A 19040-nucleotide genomic window follows, 5' to 3' on the forward strand; every position below is an offset into this window, starting at 1 on the left:
AAGGCTTTTCATACACTATCCGGGCAAAAACAAGACGATCTTTGGTCTGCTATAGAGCTCTGACCTCAAATCTATTGATTACCTTTTGGATGAACTGGAACGCTGACTGCACCCCAGGCCTCCTCACCTTACACCAGTACCTGCCTTTACTAATGCGAATGTGACTGCACAAATCAGCACAAATCTCTTCAACAGCCCAGAAGATTGGAGATTATAAAATGCAAATTGGGACTAAATGTGGAATTAAATATTCAGAAATGTACATATGAATCTTGTAGAATATATTGTATGTAGCATAGACTATAATTTGTCACTAATACTTAGGTTAGATTAAAGTATGGATAATAATATGATGAAGAATGTGATGAATATGATTTTACTCTTATAAAATATGTATTTTCATTTCATATAAGTGAAATGAAAATCCATTCAAAAACATATCTTTTGAAAGAAAAAAATTTAGCTTCATTTATATTTGGTTAAGAACCTGGCATAATCATTATTAATGGTAAATATGACAAATACTGCATGTAATTACTATGAGAAATCCATAAGTCATCAAAACAGTTTGAAGTGAAGTTCACTGAGCCTAGATCTGATAAGGAAGTGCTTTTTTTGACAGGCAAGTTATAAATAATTGGATTTTATTTAAACTGGTTTCCTTTTAGATGAGATTTGAGTTTGTTAATGAAGATACATATCTCTCTATTCAGGTGCTGTGTGGTACTGATTCTGTTACTTTTGAATTAAAACAAGTTTCTGGAGATGTTTTGTGAGAATCTAATCAACATGGATTGATCAATTTCTAAATCTTGCTTTGTCTATTAGTTGTGTTCATGGAGTTTTTTTTTTTTTTTGCTATTCCCTCAACATTTAATTAATAACATTAGTATTAGTCTTACTTTCTCATTTATTTACAAGTCCTTTGTAAGCTTTTGCAATGTTCATACAGCAATTAAAACCTGATTATATAGATCATTTGTTACTGAAATGTTTAAAAGGACTTGTGGAAAATGTCCAATGAATGTAAGTCACGTGGCATAGCAATGGACATGACTGGCCGAGCACAGTTTAAATGTACCCTTAATTTCTAACAGAGCAGATCTGTATTGGACAATCTCCATGGTGACTTCATGCGAATGCAAAATCACTGACTGATGTGCAGCAACAAAGAGTAAGTGCTTCGAATGATTTTTTTTATTATATACTGTATGATCATTTATTTTCATGTAACATTACTGAACTTATTTAAATCTTCTAGTGCTTTAGAAAGAAATCGAAATGTGCCAAGTTTTTTTTGTTTTGTTTTTATTGTTCATTGAAAAATCATGGATCAGCAAGATTTGGAAACCAGGAGCCTTGTGGAAAAAATGCCCAGTAAAGCTCAAGAGGTAATCTGTGTGAAGACTAGTTTATCTTAGAAATTGAGAGGAAATAAATACTGAAGTGTTTAATAGTAGTAAAATAGTACTAAAAAAAACTTGAGTACAAATTTTGTGTCCCTCAGGATGCTGTAATCAACATGAAGTCCATACAGGATATCTCAAAACAGCTGGGCTTTGAGTGGCCAGTTCTCGCATATGAATTGGGCTTCACGAGAACTGAAGTCAGGCAATTTCATGCTGCATCGATGGAGAAGAGGGATCAGGCCAAGAGCATGCTGGAATCCTGGTGGGTAACACTGTTAACAGAATTGTTCATCCAAACACACATTGAGATTTGGAAACAGTACTATTTAGATGTATAATTCCACAGGTATGAAAGGTCTTGGGATAAGCCTAATAAGACTAAAGTGCTGCAGGATGGACTGGAGCGTGCTGGCCGTAGAGACCTGGCTGAGAGATTGCGGTGTCTTCACTGGGGCCACCAGAAGCTCAGCCGCAGAGTCGAGCTGCCCTCTGCCTTCCCTTTTCTCATAACCGTCCACAAGACTATAGATAACAAGGAAGCCCTGAGAAGAATTAACGAGCTGAATCGCAGTTACAATTAATATCATAGCTGAGAAGGAACAATATACTGCATACAAAAACTCTCAGGTGTTCTGGATATTCCAACCATGAGTTATGTTTGGAGTAACCAGAAATGGATTTATCTTGCAGAACATGTTAATGAATGAAAAACAGTATATATCTTGTTGTATTTGAAAGACATTAAGTATATTGTTTTCACACTGATGTTCACTTGGCATAGTTTTAATGCTTTTAGAGCATTTCAGACATTTACAGCATTAGTCTGTTGAATTAATAGCTTGTGGATTTTTATACCTCTTGTAATGTTTAACTAAATGAATAAAAAAATTAATAAATGTAAGTCTATTTCTTTGCTGGATTGCAGGATTGTGTTAGATTTTATAAAGCTCTGGCTTGCTAAAGAAACCAAACGGTCACGTGACAGCAATTCGATTTGCACATTTTCCACAAAAGCCATTGCATGGAAATGTTCATGCGTAAGCCATATAATTTAGCAATGAAAATTTAATCATTACTAATAATATAATATCTTTTCCATGAAATTATTTCTATATACTAATTCACTAAATCCGAGGACAGCGGTTGGGCGTTGAGTCAACCAAACCCGATGACCCGGTGCTCAGTGTGCAGCCAATCAGCAATCAGTGCCGTGTGCGCCCATGTTCCCTGTGTTGCCAGGTGTCTTGTATTCGGGTGGGGTTTTTTTTGTTTTGTTTTTTGTGTTTACGCATGAATGTTTTGGACATTCTACATTAAATACGTCGTTCACACGTTAATACATAGCATTTTAACGATATTTATTTATTACTTTAATCGCTTAACATACGGGAAGACAGTTATTCGTGTAGAAATAGTAAGCAATTCTTTTAATGAAGTAACAATAATGCAAGATCATTAAAAGACATTCGATTCATATTAATAGACAAATGACGTTGACGGTCTGTTTTTGTTTTGTTTTAATGGTACATTAAAAAATGAAAATCAGGCACGTACAGTACTGTGGAAAACCGTCGTCTCGTTTGGGTATTGACGTTTCTTTTCGACGGATTATTTGTACATACCTGGCAACACGATACGTTAGCCTGCCTGCCGTTCGACGTCGCGATCTGAAAAGCAAAGCTGAGGGAAGCAGCAGGCGGTAGAAGAGGCTGGTCAGTTCCCTCACCTCTAATAGAAAATGTCATGCTGTCGTCACCACATTTCGTCGTTCTCTCCCGATAAACATGTCTGCGCTGTGAGACAGCTGCAACCCTAGCTGAGAGACCCTGATAGAAAAAGAGAGAGAGAGAGAGAGAGAGAGAGAGAGAGAGAGAGAGAGACATATTGGAAATGTGAAGGAGAAAGCCGAACCCTGAAGCAGGAGGCACCGGGAACTGCTCGGATGCACAATTCCCTTATATTGTGGACGGTCTTCTTGTGGAGCTGATTCCCTGGTTGTCATTCAAAAGCTCACCATGGCTGCAGTGAAGTGTTTCAGTGGTCCGGAAGAGCTGGAGGATTTCAGTCATGCCCTGAATCTGATGAGAGAGTTGAAATATTTCTACGACTCCCAACTTCTGGTGGATGTTCGGATTGAAGTGGAGGCAGGACCCGAGTCTTCTGGATGCGCCTCAGAGACGGAAACGCGCTCCTTTTTCCAGTGTAACCGCAATATTCTGGCGGCAGCGAGTCCCTATTTCAAGAGCATGTTCACGGGAGGACTGTACGAAAGCACCCAGAGCAAGATCACAATTCACGAGGTGGACGCGGAGTCGATGGCGCTGATTATTGACTACTGCTACACCGGCAAAGTGACCATCACTGAAGCCAACGTGCAGAGACTGTATTCAGCCGCCAACATGCTGCAGGTGGAGTACATCCGACATGCCTGTGCTGACTTCATGACCAGAAGACTCGACCTGTCCAACTGTACAGGGATCCTAAAATTTGCTGACACCTTTGACAACATGGAGCTGAAAAGCAAAGCCCAAGCCTTCATTGCAAAGCACTTTGCTCAGCTCAGTGCCAGTGTGAAGGAGCTGTGTGAACTGGACGTGCAACAGATGAAGGAGATCCTCACATTGGATTCCCTTGACGTTGACTGTGAGAGGAAAGTGTGTGCGGTTGCCATGCAGTGGATCGAACATAACATGCCTCTGGAAACCGAGGACACCTTGCGCATCCTTCAGTGCATCCGGTGGTCGCTGTTCACAGAGAAAGACCGCTTCTATGTAGATTGTCTTAAATCGAAGCCGTTCGTTGAGAAACACCTTTCAAGTTTACCCGATTTGGCTTGTACAAGTGAGAGCGGAGTGATTTCGGTGAATCACACGAAACACAGAATTGGCCTTAGCGCAAAAGAAATGGTCCTGTTTTTTGGACGGCCCAACGAACCGTTCATGTGTTACGACCCTTACAGTGAAGAGATCTACTCCATGTCATCGCCTGTCATCAACCTCAGCAATCAGAACTTTAAACGCTCTCCTATGGAAACGTTTTTAGTCTGCGCCACGCCAGAGAACAACCTGTACATCGCCTCACACCTGTCCAAGCACTTCTGGGTGTATAATCCGCTGCTGAACTGCTGGCACGAGCTGGCCGAAAGACTGCTAGGGAGAATGCATTCATGTATTGGCTACCTCAATGGGCACATGTACATCCTCGGTGGTAGGGACCCTGTATCTGATGCCAGGATCAAGGAGGTTGAATGCTACAGCATTCAAAGGAACCAGTGGATATTTGTCACGCCTTTGCCACATTCCTTGGGAAAGATGCAAGTCGTGACAGTCAACGAGCAACTGTATGTAGTGAACAAGAGACGGATACTCTGCTATGAGCCCAAGAGAAATCACTGGCTACAGCGCGGCTCTTTAAAACGCAACAAGCTGCACAAAGCGTGCGTCTTTCAGGACCAAATCGTCTGCCTTTGTGACATCCCAGTGGTGAAAGTGTATAACCCAGTGCGTGGGGAATGGAGACGTATCGCAGACATCCCAATCGATAGCAGTGCTCTGAACTACCAAGTGGTTCAACACAAAAACAAACTGCTCCTGCTGACTCTTGCCATTGTCCATCACAACAAAAACAGGCTGGTCATACACGAGTATGACTCTTCTAGGGACACATGGAAGAATGTTGTCACCATGTTCGGCTCCTCGTTTGACTCGATAAGCCTCTCTGCTCGCGTTTATACGGCCTGCCTTAGCTCCGGCCAGAACTTCATTACTGAGGAGGATGATGACAGTGGCTCCAGTGTAGACTGGGACTTTGGACTGACTGATGCAGACTCTGATTCGGGCAGCTCAAGCTCTTTTTCTGATGAGAATTGGTAGCAAACTTTCCCAATGTCTGTAAAATCTGTGGTTGTTTATGGCTGTATGGAAGAGAGACACAAGTTCTTGAACTCCATCTAATGATAATCATTGCAGAATTGTACTTCTATTATGTGACTGGCCAAACGTTTAAATTAATGTACCAGCACAGAGACGTTTCTTTGAACTGAATTTACATGATGTTTGTATTATGCGGTTAAAAGGTGCTGTGATAAGACAAGAACTCAAGATGATAAATTATTTTCCCAGATGATGCCAATGTGGTGCTGTTATCATTTAAAGTGTAATTCTTTTTTTTTTTTTTTTTTTTTTTTTTTTTTTACTTTTTGAAAGGTAAAGACCAGTATTATTATATTTTTCAAGTTTCATTAAATCCCTTGTACACTTTCAATTGATTTATTCTGATCTACAGAACCATACTTTGATGCACATCTTACTAATAGATATAGAACTCATGCATGAAGAAAGGGTGGAACATGTTTTCCATATGTCTCTCAGTGTTTCCTTCTATTTCCCTCCACCACACAACACTCCATTATGAGGATTGCCAATGGTGTGTGTGTGTCTGTGTGTGTGTGAACTGATACGGGCTGGCAGCCCATCCAGGATGTAATTCTTCCTCCAAGTGTTTTCAATGTTTCACTGTGACCCTGATAAAGATTCCCTAAAAATCCCTAATCATTTATTTTCCAACTGATATATTACAGTAGCTAATTTGTGTGTGTGTGTGTGTGTGTGTATAATTGAGGCTCATATTGATGCTTGGTAATGCTGGGTGGTCGGAGGAGAGCTCGCACTGAGGTCGGGATTCCCTCTGTGTTCTCGCGATACTTCCTGTGGAAACTCCGACTGCTATGGCAGCTGAAAGCAGGAATGCTGCTGTTGATACAGACTGTGATGGACATCGTCTCGCAAGTGATTCGTTTCAGGACAGTTTTCAGACACGGGTGTTTAAAATCATTGTTATCGGTGACTCGAATGTTGGAAAAACGTGTTTGACCTATAGGTTCTGTGAAGCCAAATTTCTCAAAAACCCAGAAGCGACAATCGGAGTGGACTTCAGAGAAAAGAGCCTTGAGCTTGGTGGAGAAAACATTAAGGTAAGGGAGCGGATCACAGCCTGGTGTTTGACGGGATTTTGATCAAGATCACGAGACCGTCCCGTTACACCGGCAGCGCTATAACGTGCTTATTCAGCGTTATGGCTCTGTCCGAAAAGAGTGGCGATTTATACACAGTGATTCAGCAATGACACTGTGTAACCTGTTTACTGCAGGGTTTAACAATTAAGCTTACACATTAACAAACTATCAAATATAATCTGTGTTATTTCAGTCGGTTATCACGTGCACACTATTAAAGGTGCAGTACAAGCAACCTAGTCTCTATATAAAACATGATTTTATTTAAAAATATAATAGTTTGGGCATGAGCACGTGTGTATGGAATGAAAACTCCATATGGAAATCTGATTTCCGGCCAAGATTTTTGATCCCCACTTGACGCCTGTCAGTCTTTTAATAGACACGCCCACAACGCGCCTTAACTCCGCCCTCAGATCTGACAAGAAAACACGGATGTGTGGAAATGTAGCCTGTATAAAGCACTGACCGGTTTAAATAGTTTTACATAATGAAATAATATACATTTTTCAATTGGAATCCCATATAAGATTAGTCTTTGGATGAGTCTGCTTCAAAGAAATGTTGTAATGTTTTATAGTACCATTAGTGACAGTTAGTTTTACAAAGGCATTGTTGAGCGTTCCTACATCATATCTTGAACTATAACTTGAATCATGACGATGCGTGAAGTGTGATTAATATTATATATGTATAAACCACCTGCATGTCTTCCCTCACCACGTCCATAAACCTCCCCCTTAGCCTTCACCTCAGCATTCTTCTATCAATGTACCCCATGTCCCTCCCCTGCACATGACCGAACCATCTTAATCACACATCTCTCACCTTGTCTCTAAAACGTTCTAACTGTGTGGCCCAACTAATAAACGAATACATTTCAGCAACTATTTTATTATATCTTCTCGAGGAACAATACTATAGAAATGAAACTTGGATATATGTTAGAGTAGTCAATGTGCAGCTTGTACAGCAGTATAGATTTACTGTCCTCTAAAAATAACTCAATATACAGCCATTCTTTTTTAAAAATCAACAAAAGTGAGTACACCCTAAGTGAACATGTCCAAAGTGTCAATATTCTGTGCAAGGAACATTGTTATCATGCACTGCCTTAATCCTCCTGGGTATGAAATTCACCAGAGCTGCACAGGTTGTTGCTGGGATCCTCTTCCACATCCTTTTCATCACAGAGCTGCTGGATGTTAGACACATGGTGCTTCTCCACCTTTCACTTGAGGATGCACCACAGAAGCTCGATAGGGTTCAGGTCTATAGACATACTTAGCCACTCCATCATCTTTACCTTTAGCTTCAGCAAGGCAGTTATTATCTTGGCAGTGTGTTTTGGGGTCGTTATTATGATGGAAAACTGCTGTTCAGCCCAGTTTCTGAAGGGTCAGCATCATGGTTTGCTTCAGAATGTCACAGTGCACAATACATTCATGCAAACTGGACTGGACAGACAACACTGGGGCAGTTTAAAGAAAGGGAGGAGCAGACTCTTTCTGCTGAGGAGACTAAGGTCTTTTGGAGTGCAGGGAGAGCTACTGAAGACTTTCTTGACTCTGTGGTGGCCTCAGCCATATTCTAAAGTGTGGTCTGCTGGTGCAGCAGCATCTCTACTGCAGACAGGAAAAGACTGGACAAGCTGGTCAGGAAGGCCAGCTTAGTCCTGGGGATTCCTCTGGACACTGTACAGGAGGTGGGAGAAAGGAGGATGGTAGCAAAACTATCATCATTGCTGGAGAACGTCTCTCACCCCCTGTATGTAACCGTTTCATCATTGAGCAGCTCAGTGTCTGAAGGAGCGATACAGAAGCGATTCTCCCTGCTGCTATTAGACTTTACAATCAAAGGTGCTCCCAGTGAACCAGTCACCAAAATACACACTGTTGTTATTTTTTAACTGTGTAATAATACTACCTGTGTGCAATATTACCTGCAATACGTGCAGTATTACCTGCAATATGTGCAATACCACCTGTGTGCAATACTACCTGCAATACGTGCGTAACCACTATAGTATACTGTATACTATAGTATGTGTCTATTCTTTTATATATATTTGCATTTATTTATTCTTTGCTGCTGCTTTGCTATTTCCCCACTGTGGGATGAATAAAGGTATATCTTATCTTACCAGCAGCACTCATGCAGCCCCAGACCATCTTTGAGGAGAGCAACAATTCTAAATCTTAATTCCTCAGAGATTCTTTGCCATGAGGTGCCATGTTGAACATCTAGTGGTCAGTATAAGAGAATTGTACTCAAAGCACAAAATTATAACTGCTCTTATACAAGATACAACATTTGTATGGTCCTGTCAAGCAGACAAAAACATGAACATGATGAATAGGACATGTGGCATGGTTAAACGACATACCGCTGTTATTACTTAGGGTGTCTCACTTTTGTTGCCAGTTATTTATGAAATACTCAATTGTATGTTGAGTTAATTTTAAAGGACAGTAAATCTGTACTGATATACAAGCTTCACATTGACTTCTCTAAAATATATCAAAGTTTCATTTCTTTAGTATTGTCCCTTGAGAAGATATAATAAAATGGTTGCTGAAATGTGAGGGGTGCACTTACTTTTGTGAGATACTGTGTATGTAAATATAATGTAAAAATCAAGTAAAAAGAGTAACAATTTCTTGCTAGAGCTCCAGTCTAGACTAATGCACCTTAAAATGATCATTTAACACTTTAAGACTACTATTTGACAATGATTTTGTTATGTGATGATTTTACGACACCGACCCAAACAGTGTATTTGTTTTTTAGTTGCAGATTTGGGACACAGCAGGACAGGAGCGATTCAGAAAGAGTATGGTGGAACATTACTACCGCAATGTGCACGCAGTGATCTTTGTGTACGATGTAAACAACCTGGCTTCCTTTGAAAGTTTACCTGAGTGGATTGAGGAGTGCAGGCGCCACTTAGTCCCACTGAACGTTCCACACATCTTAGTAGGGAACAAATGCGACTTGGGAAAAGGAGAGGTTCCCACCTCATTGGCCCAGCGATTAGCTGATAGCTATAATTTCCCCCTCTTTGAGACGTCTGCCAAGGACCCTGCAGAGAAGGAACACGTGGATGCTATTTTCCTCACCCTGGCCCACAAGCTGAAGAATCACAAGCCTCTGAGACTGAAACAGCTACGTGAAAGCACTGCAACACCCCTGACCTGCGAGCAGGAAGAGAAGAAGCTCTGTTTCTGCTGAGATACTGTGGCCTTCTTTAACTGATTTAATGATGATGGAACGGTATGATTAGATCTTTTATTTAACAGTAAGGGACATAGGCAGATTATATGTGCAAATACCAAAGGTGTTACTTCTCTCTGAGTGTTTACCAATAAATTAGAACAATAATAAAGAGGAACAACACAGCAGCATTAATGAAGCCAAAAAACAAAGCAAAAATAATTTGCTAAAGAAAGAAATGATTAAATATGTACCATATGTAAACCATATTGTTGATTTGAGATTGCACTTAAGGTCTAAGACAGACCCATTCTGAGCAACTTGAACTGTGTTATTTCTGCAGAATTTTGCAACCATGCTGTTTGTTATTACTTAGTGTTATGTATAGTGGTGTATTTTAATGTTTGCAGCATTTCTGTAATATCTGAGCCAGAATTTAGTGATTCAAAGTGAAATTTCAGTATGTCACACAATATACATTACAGACATTCGTATGTTTTCCTAATTCATTATCACTTATTTCACTTGAATGTGGTGCACCTATTCTATGGAACCATGCATGTTTGCAACCAGCATTACATTGTTTTATTGTTGTTGTTGTTTTTGTTTTGTTTTTTGCACAAATGCAGGATTGCACATAAAGTAAAAAATATCAGACAGCATGACATAAAAGGTGAAATTTAGCAGATTGTTTAAAAATGTATAAGTAAATAGGACCAGCTTGCTGCTTTGACTGATTGTAGTAAAGAATGGCATTGAAGTATTCTTAAAGCTTGTACTTAAAAGTTTGGGAGCTGCCACTCCTAAGCCCTTGAGTAAGACCCCTTAACCCTCAACTGCTCATTTGTAAGTCACTCTAAATAAGGGGGTCTGCCAAATGCTAAAATGTAAATGTACTTAACGTGATTTATATCACACAGAGGAATGTGTCCATTAAAAACACTTACCCAGCATGATACCACGATCTGCATAATTTACTCAAAGCTCACAGTGATTCTATATCAGGAACATTAAATGTACATTCTGTGGGGAGAGCCCGGCCTGATAATGGTACTAATCCAGCCCACTAATTAAATTGTCCATAATTGAATTCAAAGGTTTTTTTTGTGTTACTTTCTGTTATCCTAGTAGGGTGCAAAATAGAGCAATAAGTAGCATAAGCATCTTCAGTCAGGCACTACAGCTATGAATCATCATAAGGTGTCTCATGTAAAGTTTATGGTCATTTTCTCTGATCCACTTGGACTTGTGTGGAACTGTGTGGACTTTGGGCTGCAGAGAAACACACCTGGATTACATTTTCTCCCAGTTCAGTGTTTTTATTTGTGTGTGTTTGTGTGTGTGTGTGTGTGTGTGTGTGTGTGTGTGTGTGTGTGTGTGTGTGTGTGTGTGTGTGTGTGTGTGTGTGTGTGTGTGTGTGTGTGTGTGTGTAGATTCGATTAAGTCCAATTCAGTTTAGGGAAACACTACAAATTGTGGAAATTTGAAACAGGTAAAATTTAAATCAAGGCACTGTACATATTCTTCATATTCGACTGCATTTCATTGGCTCTGTACATGTACTTTGCACAATGACAATAAAGTTGAATCTAATCTAATCTAAGATATTCTAAAACAGTTTGTGTTTTTATTTGGAGTATGTCAATGTGTTCGATAACACATTTAAGAGGATGCTATTGTTTTGGGATCATTTAAAAGTGGACTAAGTTTCTTGTGTCCCAGGATTTATTTATTTATATATTTTGCTTAAATAAAGAAAAGCCTTTAATTCTTACATATACATTTCAATAAATGAAATTTCCAGCTTGTTTCTGATATGTCCAAATCTCTGGGAAACAAAATATATTTTTTTAAAGTGAGTTTAAGACACAGGTCTTACTTTAGATCCGAACATAAACAACATTATCATGATCTCCTTTTCTTTCAAAATAGATTTATAATAATCATCAGTACAAGGTCTCCTAGTTTATGTAATAGAGCATTGTGATGTCACTGCATGTGTACCTGCTATAATTCCATTAGACAACAAAGAAAGTGAGAAAAAGCTTCTGGAATACAACAAATATAATCCATTCTGTGTCATTTTGAGAATGTCTTTAATAATTCGACCAGAATATTTTATATTTTGTGTAACCATGCTTCCTCATTTCTGTAATAAAACTGTCTTGAATGTCTTAGGAAATAAATAAAATATATTCTTCACTACTTTTCCATTTGTCATAATTAGAGGAAAAGACTTACAAATTTATACAGCAAGATCTGATTGCATAACAGCAGCTGTTATTCATTTATTAATGAATGAAACCTTTACACTGTTCAGCGGAAGCTGTCGGAATTGATGTAATAATTGCACAAGGTAATAAACAAATAGGTATTTGTTGAACATTAGATATGTTGTATTAGAGAGTAAATATGTTCTAATACAGCCTGCTGTTTTTTAGAACTTTATTTTGAGCACACAGAATAGTTACGCTAACCTTAATACATGTTCTAAAATTATTGCTAAAACAAGTTCAAACAGTTACAATGACAATAAAAAGCATTTACATTTCATCTAGTATTTTCCTCCATCTAGTAATTTGCATACAGTTCTTGATCAGCACTACCAATTATTTTGTCTATAGACTGAAAACATTTGTGTTTGAGATCAAAAGATGAATGTGAGACAACAGATCAGGGGTTCACGTTTCTCTTCCTGAGATTAACATCTATATGTGTTTTTCGTTTGAACACAATCATGCTTCTTCTTTCGGCTTCCCCCATTAGAGGTCGCCACAGCGGCTCATCCGTTTCCATACTACTCTGTCCTCTATATCTGCCTAGGGACCAAAAAGTAATGTAACATGTGACTGACAACTGTTTCTTGTTAGATTCTTCTTCTTCTTTTGGCTGCTCCCATTAGGAGTCACCACAGCGGATCATCCGTCTCCACACCCCCCTGTCCTGTACATCTGCCTCTTTCACCCCAACCACCTGCATGTCTTCCCTCACCACATCCATAAACCTCCTCCTCGGTCTTCCTCTATTCCTCCTTCCTGGTGGCCATCCTCAGCATTCTCCCAGCTATATACCTCATGTCCCCCCTCTGCACATCATCTCAATCTCTCTTCCCTCACCTTGTCTCCAAAATGTCCTACATGTGCTGTCCCTCTAATAAACCCATTTCTAATCCTGTCCATCCTCGTCACTCCCAACGAAAACCTCAACATCTTCGGTTCTGCTACCTCCAGCTCCACCTCCTGTCTTTTACTCTATGCCACTGTCTCTAATCCATACAACATCACAGGTCTCACCACAGTCCTATAAACCTTCCCTTTCACTCTTGCAGATACCCTTCTATCACAAATCACTCCTGTCACTCTTCTCCACCCAATCCACCCTGCCTGCACTCTTTTCTTCACTTCTCTTACACACTCTCTATTACATTGCACTGTTGACCCCAGATACCTAAACTCATCCATCTTCACCACTTGATTGGTTTTTTTAAACAATTACTAACACCTAGTGTCCTCTCTTGGCTCTTAGTTTCACTTGTGAAGGCTGCATTTGTTCTTAAAAATGTCACTAAATAAAGTCCAAAGATCTGCCTACAGGAGAAAAGCAGGTATTTTGAAGCTGTAATAAGCAATTAAATTTAATTACAACCACTGAAGGAGCATTTGGAAAAAATAGGAAGAATGAATCCACTTGAGGAAGAATGAATCCACTGGTGTACAAACAACCAAACATTAAACAATTTGGACAAGGAAAACTGTAGAAGTTGTTGACTTGTACAATGTGAGCGCTTTAGAGCAAAACAAGGAACAAAGACTAACAACAAAGAACAAAGACTAACCTCTATGAAAGTGTCAGAATGATCATACATTTCACCTGAAAAGGAGGCTGAAGTTGTATTTAATCACCTATCAGTGCACACCTCAACAGCGATGAACTGTGATTAATGATCATTCGGTGTCACTCAGATGAGGATGGGTTCCCTCTTGAGTCTGGTTCCTCTCAAGGTATCTTCTTCATGCCATCTCAGAGAGTTTTTCCTTGCCACAGTCACCGCTTGCTCGCTCATTAGAGACAAACTCAAAGTTAAAAGGAACAAACTTATACATTCTTCATTACCACTTTATCTATGTAAAGCTGCTTTGAGACAATGTCCATTGTTAAAAGCACTATACAACTTATAATGAATTGAATTGAAGAAAGAAAAACCTAAAACAAACAACAAATAAAAGATGTGGTTTAAGTCCATCTGTTACAATCATTTCGTCTAAGACTAAGTGGCTTGAAGAAGGTGCCATGCTCTAAATCAGAGATGCCCAAAATAGGGCCTGGGGGGAAAGTTAGCCTGTGGTGCCCTTTCATATATATGAAGAGGAAAAAATGGAGGCACATGATATTTGGAAAAACTTTTTAAAATGTAACCCCAGTTTCATGTCTCTTATCAGAGGTTGCTGAATAGCTGTATTAGAATGTATACTCTAATGCACAATACATTTGTCTTTCTTATTTTTTTTTTTCATTTGTCTTATTTTGCTTTGTTTTATAACATTATAGGAGCACAGTGGTGTTACTGTCCGACAGAGCGACTATAAACACGTGTTTTTCCTTTTGTCCCCGTGGTGCAGTCAGTGGTGCGATAAACCAGTACAACGTTGTCTGATTTCACACCCCAAGGAACACCATTGTCGAACTTCACACCTAAAGGCACGTCATTTGTGAACTTCTGAACCTTCTTTCACACCATTCTGTTACTTTGTGTCGTGTTTGTAATATATTACATAAACCGGAACACAATGGTTCGTTGTTGTACGTTCTATAACCAGGGTGTAATTGCTGATTTGGGCCACTAGATGTCGTTACAACTCAATAATTAAAACTAAGATCCGTGCTCTTGGGGGTGCAGTATTACAGTATCGGTACAAACAAAAAATGCATTATTATCACCATTATTGTTTTAGCTACAAAGTGTTATACAAAACCGACCGATATCCTCCAGACTGGTTAAAATAGTCATCCACTTATATATGGCTTTTTGTTTATATAAATGTAAACCTAAGCCCTATATAAGATAGAAAGCTATGTAAACCCTATATAGCTCCAATTAAAAAAATAGATATTATTTTACACAGTTAAAATACTCACAAAATAATCTGAACTAAGACATTGCGGATTGTTTTGTTACATTACAAAAGTTCCTGACCTGATCATTCAGCATTACTGTATAGTTTATTTCAGGTACTTTGTACAGATAGCTTTCCTGAAAAAGAAATTGTGTTCCTTATGTAATATGTAAGGACGCATCTATAACCATTAATGGATACACTTGAGGTTCGGGTGATGAAAATGGGGAGTGCACTACACACTGGCTAAAATTAAATAGGAATTGCGTTAAAGGCAGGTGCTATAGCTGTTTACAAACACATACTTTTTCTTTTTTTTAACAGGGATGACGCCAATCGGTGTAACTTAATCGGAAGTCTAAAAGAAGCATGGCAGCGTCCTGTGCTGCACTTTACCGCAGTAAATAATAAGCGTGAACAGTGAGAAGATCTGCGTGTGTAATGTGTGTATGACACTCGCTCATCAGTGCAGAACGCGAGGAGGATTGGCACGTAGTCGTGTGTGTGTGTGTGTGTGTGTGTGTTGTCCCCGCCCCCTTGCCCCGCCCCCTGCATCAGTCAGGGAACATTTAAAAGCAAAGTGGAGCTGTTCAGCATGAGAAAGCGCCGAGAAAGAGCTCAGAGAAAGAGAGAGAGACAGACAGACAGACAGACAGACGGACAGAAAGACAGAGGACAGCATTATTTTTTTGGACTAATAAAGGATTGTGCTGGGATACGCCACCGGAATGAAGTCACCAAAGATAAAGTCTCAGAATAAATGTAAGTTCAGTTTTCCCTCCTGCTTGAGCACATAGTTGATTGCAGGTAGGTATACTAGGTACCTGCAATCAACTATAATGCTGAATGATCAGATCAGTAACTTCAAAACAAACAACAACAACAAAAAAACCAATCCCTTAGTTCTGATTTGTTTTGTGAGTATTTTAACTGTGTAGAATAATATAATGTATTTTTTTATTGGAGCTATATAGGGTTTATATAGCTTTCTGATTTAGACAGGGCTTAGGTTCACATTCAAAGACTAAAAACAATGTATAGGTGGATGGCTATTTTATTTTTTTATATTTTATGAGTACTTTAACACATTTGTACTATTTAACTATAAGTACATATATAATAATAACCCTTTGGTATAGATGAATTTTTTGGTGAACATTTTTTCTGTAAAGAATAATAATATATTTCTATTTATTTGGGCCTTGGAGCTTGCAAATGTTTGGACATTTATTGACATTTCAGTTAAATAGGTTTAGATTCAAGGATTGAAGAGAAGCCCAAATATAAAAAAGGAAGGCTGTTCCTACCAGTCTGGAGCATGAGGATTGATTCTACATGACACTGATCAGCTCAGTTCCCTGTGAAGGTTGAACCCTGGGCTTCAGTGTTTGTGTCAGAGAGGCGACACGGTTTACTGCGGCATTTTAATTGTGCAATTGCGACTCTTCCAGCTTTCCTCGAGGAGGACGACGACCTGAACGCGGTGCTGTGCGAGTTCGACGCCGTCATCGAGGACTTCACTTCGCCCTTCGAGAAGAGACACTTCCGATACGACGAGCACCTAAAAACGATGAAGCGGCGAAGCAGCGCGAGCGTTAGCGACAGTGGCATCAGCGACTCAGACAGTGAGTGTGTGAGAGAGAGAGAGAGAGAGAGAGAGAGAGAGAGAGAGAAAGAGAGAGAGAGAGAGAGAGAGAGAGAGAGAGCTGTAAGCTCACATCATCATCATGCCATCACACTAGTCATCCCCAAACTTGCATAAATATAATCAGAAATGAAAGTTTCTCTTAAGAAAAATCCTCCAAGCTGCAAATCATATGAGTTACTTTACATCTGATTTGCATCTAATCTGAACTCACTATTTGGCATCTCCCTCTCTTTTTAGGTCACAAATGAAAAACAAAAAAAAACCCCAAAAAACGTACCTACCTTTCCCTGTCATTGGGGTGGAACCATGAAGAGTACATCTTTTGTATTTTTTCATTTTCATTTTTCAAAAGATGTACCCTTGAGGGTGGCAGCCCAGGAACAAGGAAAGCTACAGAATGTGTACAGAATGTGCTGGTGAAAAGAATACCACACACGAAGCCTTACGCAAAACCGTATTATATAACCAGACAGGATGAATTGGCAGCGTTGATCTTGGTGCACTGATACATGGAAAGTCTGACCCTCTGAACCTCACTTGAGCCAGGATGAATGATTAAGTGTCCAACATTTAGTTTTCAGTGCAGCCTAGAGAATGCGATTTATTATTTACAAGTTCAGCACACATTCTCACCAGTGCATGCAGTTAATGAAAGGAGTTTGTGTCCTACACAGTGGAAGGACCATAAAACAAAACATATATTTCTGAGGTATAACCTCACAACAAGCAGGCATGATCTATGGTAACACTTTATTGCATTTCCCTGCGGTGGTATATATTGTCCAGAACATTCCTGTGTGTGCACATGGGTTTTAAATGTGTCAAATATAGTTACTGACTAGACTGGACTTGGTATGAAGTACTTTTAGTTTATGAGTCCTGAAGTGCTTGGTAACATTATCACTGGCTGTATTTTTCTGTAGACGAAAATCCAGTGCAGAGTCCTCAAAAAGATTAAAACCAAGTAATATTACAATCATGTTCTTTTATTTGTATTAATGCAAAATGTATGCATTAATAAAGGCTTTCTTCACATTACATCCTAGTGCAAGTAGTCAAATATTGTGGTGGCCTAAAATATCTCTTGGCAAAGTCAAAGCCATCATTATGTCACTCCCGAGTTCTTCACTACACAGTGTGGAATGCGAGCAACCCATGCTTCTCTGGCACTTCATGCTTCCATTTTAACACTGAGGTGCTCGGGACTCTGTGGAGCCAAACTCAGAGGGGCCAAAACTGAACGCACTACACGCTTCCTGTAGCAACATGCCCGGGTGTGAACTCTGAGCAGGGTTAAGAATAGGTAAACATGAAGATGAACTGCTATTTTTCCAGGCTTACCGTGGCCTTTGGCTTTTAATTCTCGTGCCAGTGGGTGGGATTCTTCAAGGTGATAGAGAGGAAGGAATTGTACTCGCGTGTTTTTAGCCACCCTCATGCGCTCTTTCTCTCTGGAACAGGTGCAGAGTCTCTCAACAGAAACAGCTTCAGCTTCAGTGATGAGAGGCTCAACTCTCCTGTGTTCTCATCTTCACCTATCAGCCCTTCAGTCGTGTCACCCAAACGTGAGTGTAGAAATGTTTACATTTATAGTATTTGTCCAGTTTTTCTGTCCAGCATGTCTTATCGAATTGCTTAACTTTGTTGAGTTAAAATACTAAAAAAAATTGTAAAAAAAAAAAAATTATTTAGTGCTCATTTAGGCACAAGTAAAATAAAAAAAAATATTGTTTTTTTGGCTTATTTGGTAATATTCCCATTTCAGCTAAACTTGGTGATACAAAGGAACTGGAAGACTTCATTGCAGACCTTGATAAGACATTAGCAAGTAAGTGACTGATTTTTATGAGAGCGGCACTATACATGTGAATCAGTGAAGCTCCGTTTGTTCGTTTGTAATGCTGTAACATGCCTCAGAGATCATGGAATGTGTGTGTAAAGTACAGAATAAACACTGTAGATGGCAGTGAGGGGGTGAATTCAGCAAAAACATTTGACATATTTTGCTTTGCCACTTATAACTGAATGTTCAACAGTATGAGCATCCGAACAGTTAAGACAGAAACTTCTGGTTTACGAGGCTGCTGAAAGATCTTCACTAACTCTCCCCTGTGTGGTATTTGTTCTTCTTCAGGCATGTGACCTGGAGTTAGTTACCAAGGAAGAGCAAGTGGAAAGCAGGCCTCCCTGGACTGGCACAGTCGGGAGCCAACATGATGATGAAACTCATGAAGACACCTCACTGTTTCATTCATAAACACCCACACTCTAAGGACTCATTGTGTTTCCTTTGGAAAACTTGATCTGGAAGAATATTTAAATGGCTTTTTATAAGAATTATTATTTGTAATTGTATAGAAGCTGGTTACTGTAAATTTTATCAGTCTTTTGTGAATATATATTTTTGTATTTTTATGTAAATAGTTATCACGTCAAAAGTCTATTGCCTTATTATGAGAAGCTTTTACATTTGAAATATTTCATTATTAATTGAACTTAAAACAAAATGCACACTTAATTCACTAGAAAACTGGAAAACATTATTAGGTGTACTTAATACAACTACCTGACATTAAAACTGTGACTTTAATGTATGTCCCTGTGTTTTTTGTGGGAGTTCATGTAAAGTTTATGGCAAGAAT

At 39.2% G+C, this 19040-nt stretch overlaps 4 protein-coding genes and 1 long non-coding RNA gene across 9 annotated transcripts; 4 read left to right on the forward strand and 1 right to left on the reverse strand.

The window, feature by feature from the left end:
• Positions 1–1089: 1089 nt before the first annotated feature.
• On the forward strand, positions 1090–2638 carry LOC310723429 (p53-induced death domain-containing protein 1; the record flags this gene model as incomplete). 3 transcript variants are annotated; one of them, XM_083536467.1, is made up of 4 exons in its annotated part: positions 1090–1174; positions 1338–1391; positions 1508–1671; positions 1756–2638. In XM_083536467.1, the coding sequence occupies 3 exons, from the start codon at positions 1371–1373 to the stop codon at positions 1988–1990; spliced, it is 420 nt and encodes a 139-aa protein (XP_083392593.1). In that variant the 3' UTR covers positions 1991–2638. The 3 variants fall into 3 exon arrangements, with proteins under 3 accessions (XP_083392593.1, XP_083392594.1, XP_083392592.1); XM_083536468.1 differs by having other exon boundaries at positions 1097–1174; positions 1342–1391; XM_083536466.1 differs by lacking the exon at positions 1090–1174 and having other exon boundaries at positions 1329–1391.
• Positions 1192–1921, reverse strand: LOC310723440. The gene is made up of 2 exons (XR_014532687.1): positions 1832–1921; positions 1192–1681 (listed from the first exon to the last, which is right to left on the reverse strand). It is a non-coding gene; the product is annotated as an uncharacterized lncRNA (long non-coding RNA).
• Positions 2639–2669: 31 nt separating the features above from the next.
• On the forward strand, positions 2670–5672 carry kbtbd7 (kelch repeat and BTB (POZ) domain containing 7). Its single transcript, XM_083536442.1, has one exon. The coding sequence runs from the start codon at positions 3425–3427 to the stop codon at positions 5279–5281; it is 1857 nt and encodes a 618-aa protein (XP_083392568.1). The 5' UTR covers positions 2670–3424; the 3' UTR covers positions 5282–5672.
• Positions 5673–6031: 359 nt separating this feature from the next.
• LOC310723427 (ras-related protein Rab-33B) lies at positions 6032–11239 on the forward strand. Of its 3 annotated transcripts, none has more exons than XR_014532678.1 (3): positions 6032–6381; positions 9214–11015; positions 11070–11239. XR_014532678.1 is itself a non-coding variant. In XM_083536464.1 (2 exons), the coding sequence occupies exons 1-2, from the start codon at positions 6136–6138 to the stop codon at positions 9652–9654; spliced, it is 687 nt and encodes a 228-aa protein (XP_083392590.1). In that variant the 5' UTR covers positions 6075–6135; the 3' UTR covers positions 9655–11239. The 3 variants fall into 3 exon arrangements, 1 of the variants encoding a protein (XP_083392590.1); XR_014532679.1 differs by having other exon boundaries at positions 6075–6381; positions 9214–11005; XM_083536464.1 differs by having other exon boundaries at positions 6075–6381; positions 9214–11239.
• A 4139-nt stretch (positions 11240–15378) lies between these two features.
• rgcc (regulator of cell cycle) lies at positions 15379–18988 on the forward strand. Its single transcript, XM_083536470.1, has 5 exons — positions 15379–15512; positions 16202–16375; positions 17859–17963; positions 18164–18226; positions 18533–18988. The coding sequence occupies exons 1-5, from the start codon at positions 15479–15481 to the stop codon at positions 18538–18540; spliced, it is 384 nt and encodes a 127-aa protein (XP_083392596.1). The 5' UTR covers positions 15379–15478; the 3' UTR covers positions 18541–18988.
• The last annotated feature ends 52 nt before the right edge of the window (positions 18989–19040 follow it).

The sequence above is a fragment of the Silurus aristotelis genome, assembly GCF_946808225.1.
Source record: "Silurus aristotelis genome assembly, chromosome: 3".
Lineage (NCBI taxonomy): Eukaryota > Metazoa > Chordata > Actinopteri > Siluriformes > Siluridae > Silurus > Silurus aristotelis.